The following is a 7,500-nucleotide window of genomic DNA, read 5'->3' on the forward strand; positions in this document are numbered from 1 at the left end:
TGCATCTCCACAAAATATTATACTAATTTTTCACAGGAGATTCAAACACTTCTACCTCACAGAGAACCTAGATATGCAATATGTTCAAGAAGGTACGCAATGTTTTTGAAGGAAGCATGGACATTCATTTTGAAAAAAAAAAAATCAACCAATCAGACAATTTTCCTATGGGTAAGAAATAAAGAGATAGCGAGAAGGGAAGGAGAAAAGATGGAAGAATGAAAGGAAAGAGAGAGAGAGAGAGAAAGAGAAAGGAGAGAGAGAGAGACAGAGAGAGAGAGAGAGAGAGGGAAGGAGAGACCTCCCCCCCAAGAAATGTAGCGCAGAAAAAGGACATATATATAAATATGTATATATGTATATATATGTATATATATAAATATATATATATGTATATATATACATATATACATATATATTTCTATACATATATATATATACATATATATATATATATATATATATATATATATATACATATATATATATATATATGGAGGTAATGTAACAAAATGAAACGTTAAGGCTAGGAGTATGGAGCTTTATTCAGAACCAGACATTTCGGCCTCAGTGGACTGAGGAAGGCCCAAGAGGTCGAAACGTTTGGTTCTGAATAAAGCTCATATTCTAGCCTTAACGTTTCATTTTGCCACCTCATCTCCATATTTGTCTGTCTTTACACACACACACACATATATATATATATGTATATATATATATATATATATATACAGTATATATATACATATATATATATATATATATATATATATATATATATATATATATATATATATATATATATGTATGTATATACACACATAGTATATATATATATATATATATATATATATATATATATATATGATGTATTATATATATATATATACATATATATATATATATATATATATATATATATATATATATGTATGTATATACACATATATATATATTTATATATATATATATACATATATATATATATTTATACATATATATATATATATAAATATTATATATACATATATATACACACATATATATATATATATATATATATATATATATACATAAATATGAATATACATGTATATATACGGTACATGCACACATATGTATACATATATATATATATATACATATATATATATATACATGTGTGTGTGTATGTGTGTGTATATATATACATATATATATACATATAAATATATATGTATATAATATACTGTATATATATAATATATGTATATATATATATATATATATATATATATATATATGTATGTATATATACATTTTAACAACCACAATACACTTTAATTCTAAGCCATCAAAGGCCAGCATGCTATATCGGCCTACAAAAATAATGATAACGGAAAATGCTACAACGGACAGTGTTTTCCCTACCAAGGGTTTCTCACTTCCCACTTTATGGGAGTGGGATGGCGAGTTAGACAGAGCAAATAGAAGCAGTCCCAGTATCCTTGATCCCTTTCTTCAGGTTTGTAATGAACTGGGTGATGAAAAGAACTATAGCTGCTAGCGTCATACCATGTTAGCACCAGAAGTCCCAGGGTCGCCGGGCTGACCTAGTCTTTGCCCATGACGTCGCATCAATTGAAGAGCTTATGGGTGATCTAGTGTTCACGTTTGTAATCAGTTCGACTCAAGGACTTTCTCTATTACTTTCTTCTGTCTTTTTTTCTTCTTTCTTTCTTTGGTTCTGTCTTTCTTTCTCTGTCTTTTTTCTCTCTTTCTCTCATTCACTCTGTCCTTGTTTCTTTTTTTTCTTTCTTTCATTCTTTCTTTCTTTCTCTTCTTTCTTTCATTCTTTCCGTTTCTTTCTTTCATTTTCTTTCTTTCTTTCTTTTTTCTTTCTTTTTTCTTTTTTCTTTCTTATTTTTTCTTTCTTCCTTTCTTTATTCTTTTCTTTTTTCTTTCTTCCTTCCTTTCTTTTTTCTGCCTTTCTTCCTTTGTTCCTGTCTTCCTGTCTTCCTTTCTTCCTTTCTTTCTTCCTTTCCTCCCTCCCTTCCTTTCTTCCTTTCTTCTTTTCTTTTTTCTGATTTTCCTCCTTACCTCCTTCCTTTCTTTTTTCTTTTCTTTTTTCCTTTCTTTCCTCTTTCTTCTTTTCTTTCTTCTTTTTTTCTTATTTTCTTCCTTACTTCCTTCCTTTCATTCTCTATTCATTTCTTTCTTCCTTTCTTCCCTTTTTTTTCCTTTCTTTCCTTCTTTCTTTCTTTCTTTCTCTCTTTCTTTCTTTCTTTCTTTTTTCTTCCTATATTTCTTCCTTTCTTCTTTTCTTCCTTTCTTCCTTTCTTTCTTTCATTCTTCCTCTCTTCCTTTCTGCTTTTCTTCCTTTCTTTCCCCTTTTTTTCTGCCTTTCTTCCTTTTTTCTTTTCTTCCTTTCGATCTTACTCTCTCTCTCTTTCTTTCTTTCTTCCTTTCTTTCTTTCTCTCTCTCTCTTTCTTTTTTTCTTTCTTTCTCTCTCTCTCTCTCTTTCTTTCTCTCTCTCTTTCTTTATTTATTTACTTCTTCCTTTCTTTCTTTCTTTCTTTCTTTCTTTCTTTCTTCCCCTTCCTTCTTTTGTCCTTTCTTTTTTGTTCCATTCCTTTTTTCTATCTTTCTTTCCCTCTTAATTTCATTCTTTCTTTTCCTCCCCTTTTCTTTTTTCTTCCTTCCTTTCGTTTTCTTTCTTTCTTTTCTTCCTTACTTCCTTCTTTTTTGTTTGTTTGTTCCTTTCTTTTTCTCTCTTTCTCACTGTTTTTCCTCTTTCTTGTTTCTTTCTTTCATTCTTTCTTTATTTTTTTATTCATTTTTTTATTTATTTATTATGCTTTCTTTTTTTCTGTATTCTTTCTCTTTCTATCTTTCTTTTTTCTGTCATTCTTTCATTCTTTCATTTTCTTTCTTTTTCTTTCTTTTCTTCTTTTTTTTTCTTTCTCTCTTTCTTTCTTTCTTTCTTTTTCTTCCTTTTTTCTTCCTTTCTTCCTTCATTCTCTTGTTCTTTGTTTCTTTCTATCTTTCATTCTTTCTTCCATCTTTCCCCAGAGCGCATAATAGGACAAAAGTGACGGCTTCGGCCGCAGCTACTTATCGCCCCTTGGCGCAACCTGTCTCCTCTTCGTCGTCTTCTTGTGAATGAGCGCTCGTTAAGTAGCGACGGTCAAGTTATACCTCCACTTCTTAGAGGACGACGACCCTGCTCACGATGTCACCTCCGAGAGAGTCGACCTGGAATGGGCGACATACGACGTGTCTACACCAAGCATATCGGTGACCTTAGAGCAGCGCTTCATAAATTGGGGTGCTGAGATCATATATAGGGGTTGCTGGGAAGTGATGAATACTTTCTTTTATCCTTCTGGTAATAAGATATTAGTTAGGGAGGGTGGTAGGGTCAGAAAAGGTTAGGAAACGTTCTCCTAAAGCAGCATTTCCCAACCTTTTCCGACCATAGCACCCCCTGTTGTCGTGTCTAAGCAGTCCAGCACCCCTACCTTGTTATTAGAAGGATAAAAGAAAGTGCAGTGTACTGCTTGATGATTTATTTTCTCGATTCCTTAGAACTGAAACAAATTGACAATATTGTTTGCAGAAGAAATAAGAACACCCTAGAAAAATAAAATAGCATGGAAGATGTCAAATTGGAAAACGCATTGTCTTTCATCTATTCTGGACAGTAATCTATTAATTTCATGTTTTTTTTTCAATGTACCATTATCATCCTGTGTGACTCTGGGCCATAGGAGCACCCCTCCTCCCGCCAAAAGTCCCTAATGTATATATATATGTATATATATATATATATATATATATATATATATATATATTATATATATATATATATATATATATATATATATATATATATATCCGGAGATGTCCCAAGAGAATGGATGCTAGCTAACGTTACTCTCATATTCAAAAAAAGATGACAAAAAAGAAATCAAATAACTATAGGCCTATAAGTTTGACTTCAATCGTAGGAAAAATAATGGAAACTATCATCAGAGGTGCTATCGAACATCATTTAGAAAATAACCGTTTGATAAATGATAGCCAGCATGGTTTCAGACGGAAACGTTCTTGCGTGACTAACTTACTCGAATTCTACAACACAGTTATCTCGAATTATGACAAAAGAAACGATATAGATTTAGTATATCTAGACTTTGCAAAAGCATTTGATACCGTCCCACACGAAAGACTACTTACTAAATTAGCTTTGCATGGAATAAGTGGTAGCCTATTAGGTTGGACTAGTAATTGGTTGAATGGTCGAAAACAAAGAGTTGTTTTAAATGGAAAAACTTCTGGATGGAAAAGTGTTGCAAGTGGAGTTCCTCAGGGTTCCGTTCTTGGGCCACTTCTATTCATAGTATATATAAATGATATAGACCATGGACTAAAATCTACTGTTTCCAAATTTGCTGATGATACAAAACTGTGCGGAATGGCAAATAATCACTTAAACCAATTAGATATTCAAGAAGATTTAGATAAATTACAGCAATTGTCTGAAAAGTGGCTAATGAAATTTAACACAAGTAAATGCAAGGTAATGCACATAGGTAAAAAGTAAGTACGATTACAAGTTATCTGGAAATTCGTTAACAAAGTGGATAGTGAGAAGGATCTCGGCGTAATTATCAGTAACGACCTCAAATCATCCAAGCAGTGTATTTCAGCCTCTGAGAAAGCAAATAAGATTCTAGGACTGATTGCGCGATCTTTTGATTTCAAAAGTCCATTACTCATTAACAAGCTATATAAATCGTTAGTTCGTCCACATTTGGAATATGCTGTTTCCGTATGGTCACCGAATCTCATTAAAGACATTGACAGACTGGAAAAAGTACAACGGCGAGCCACAAAACTGATTCCAAATATCAAAAATAAATCATACGAAAATCGACTAAAACATATGAATCTGTTTTCCCTAAAAAAGCGTAGACTCAGAGGTGACTTGATACAGGTCTTTAAAATTCTAAAGGGAATTGACAACATCAAAAGTGACAAAATTTTTACATTGAATGAGAATCAGACAAGAAACAATGGTCTCAAACTGTCCGGAAATAGATTCAATTTGGAAGTAGGTACAAACAACTTTGCCAACCGTGTTGTCAGTGAATGGAATAAACTTCCTGCAGAGGAAGTGCCATGTAGTTCAGTTCGAAGCTTTAAGAATCATTTAGATAAATACCTAAGTAAGATGCTGTAATGATTATGATTTATCTTATATTATTGATTTTTGTTTTGTTAGCTGTTGTCTGTCTGATTTTCAATTATTATTAGTTATATGTCAATTTATTATCATTTACTATTTACCTGTTTGTTTATTATTTTAACTATATCTATGCATTTATTTATGTATTTCATTTGTTATTTACATTATCATAGTTTTTATTTATTATTCTATTATCATTAATATGATTTTTTTTGCATCCGACCTAGATATGGATCAAAAGGTCTCCTGTCGGCATGCTCCGCCTTTGTAATCCTTTGTAATATATATATACGTATATATGTATATATATGTATATGTATATGTATATATATATGTATATGTGTATATATATATGTATATGTGTATATATATATATATGTGTATATATATATGTATATGTGTATATATATATATATATATATATATATATGCTTTTTCCCCCTACACGGGAGGTAGCCAAAAGACAAAGGCATAGAAACCACTCCCTCCCATTCCATCCCCTATATCCTCCACCCCACTCTAACCTCTTCCGTCCCTCCTATCTTGGCACCTCCTGGATAACCGGTCATCCCTGCATCCTGTCCACTGCCTTGGGTCAGAAGCAGTGTCGCAAGACACAGCACATCCACAGCAAGGCCGCTTCATAAATTCGGCGATCCCCCCTCTCCGCCTCTCATGCAGAAAAGAAGAAGAGGAGAAATCCCTTCGGGCCGCGTCAAACCCCTTTCTCATACGTACTTCCTCACCCCCCACCCCCCACCCACTCCCCCTCATGCATCACAGCATCATCTATACACAACCCCTCTCCATTTACCCATATCTTCTGTCATCTCCAGTGCTTGCTGTACAGAAATTCCTCTCTTTTGTAATGCCCCTTTTACCCCACCCATCCATCTCATCTTAGGACCCCCTCATATTCACTCCTTCCACCTCTGCCTTCCACACCTCTTTTACTAATCTTTCTTCACTCATTCTTTCCATGTGTCCAAACCATCCTAATACCCTTTCATCAACCCTATCTCCTAGTTTCCTTTCCACCCCTGTTCTCCTCCTCACCCCCTCATTTTTTTACTCTATCTAGCCTAGTAACTCCTATCATACTTCTCAGACATTTCATCTCAAAACACATTCAAACTCCTTCTCTCTTCCTCTCTCATGTTCCATGTTTCTGCCCCGTACAATGCTGTTGGCACAATCACTCCTTCATATAACCTCCTCTTAGCATCCATTCCCAGATGTCTATTTCTCATTACACTTTTCAATCCACCAAGGCATTTACTCGCTTCTCTCAATCTACATTCTACCTCCACCCCCACTCCTCCCTTTCCTGCCACATTCGCACCCAAGTATCTAAAAACTATCCACTTCTTCCAGTCTTTCACCCTTAATGCTCACCTCCAGCCTGCTGTCACTCTCGCCCCTTGTACATCTCATCACCTTAGTTTTACCCACACTTTTCTTCAGCTTCCTTCTCAACCTCTGTCACTAACTTCCTCAATCCCTCCTCTGATCCTGCCACAAGCACAGTGTCGTCAGTAAACATCAACTGGCTCACCTCCCACGTTTCTCCATTTACTTCATCTCCAACCCCTGACCCACTACCCTTGCATTCACCTCTCGCACCACCCCATCCATGAAAAAATTGAACAGCCAGGGCGACATAACACATCCCTGACGAAGTCCCACCTTTACCTCAAACCATTCACTCTCTCCCTTTCTAGTCCTAACACAAGCTCTACTACTCTCGTAAAAACTCTTGACTGCTCTTAACAATTTTCCTCCTATCCCATATACCTGCAGTGCCCCCCACAATGCCTTCCTGTCTACCCTGTCATAAGCCTTTTCTAGATCCATAAAGGCCCAAAAAACATCCTCACCTTTTCCCAAAGCTTTCTCATACATCTGCCTTAACACAAAAATATGATCCATGCAACCCCTACCTGTCCTAAACCCACATTGTTCCTCACTAATTACTCCCTCTGTTCCTCCCCTAATCCTTTCAATCAAAACCCTCCCACAAGCCTTTCCAACTACACTCAACAACCTGATCCCTTTGAAATTACTACATTCACACTTTTCCCCTGTTCCCTTGTAAAGTGGAACTATACAGGTGCTCCTCCAGTCCTCCGGCACTCTACCCTCTCTTAAACAAACATTAAATAACCTCACCAGCCAGTCCACCATCACTGTACCTCCTTTCTTCAGACACTCTGCATGGCAACCTTCCAGACCAGGTGCCTTACCTGCTCTCATCATCTTAACAGCTGCT

At 35.0% G+C, this 7,500-nt stretch overlaps 2 protein-coding genes across 2 annotated transcripts in view; one reads left to right on the plus strand and one right to left on the minus strand.

The window, feature by feature from the left end:
- Window positions 1–159, minus strand: part of LOC143036001 (serine/threonine-protein kinase Chk1-like) — a 1,189-nt gene extending 1,030 nt beyond the window's left edge. Inside the window, exon 1 of the mRNA XM_076203260.1 lies at window positions 1–159. This exon is cut by the window's left edge and continues 1,030 nt beyond it. Within this exon, the coding sequence (XP_076059375.1) occupies window positions 1–5 (5 nt within the window). The 5' untranslated portion in view covers window positions 6–159.
- The window catches only part of LOC143036458 (soluble guanylate cyclase 89Da-like), a 362,279-nt gene that overhangs the window by 214,256 nt on the left and 140,523 nt on the right, over window positions 1–7,500 (plus strand). The window lies entirely within an intron of this gene.

The sequence above is a fragment of the Oratosquilla oratoria genome, chromosome 20 (genome assembly GCF_046742065.1).
Source record: "Oratosquilla oratoria isolate Oo_2021 chromosome 20, ASM4674206v1, whole genome shotgun sequence".
Lineage (NCBI taxonomy): Eukaryota > Metazoa > Arthropoda > Malacostraca > Stomatopoda > Squillidae > Oratosquilla > Oratosquilla oratoria.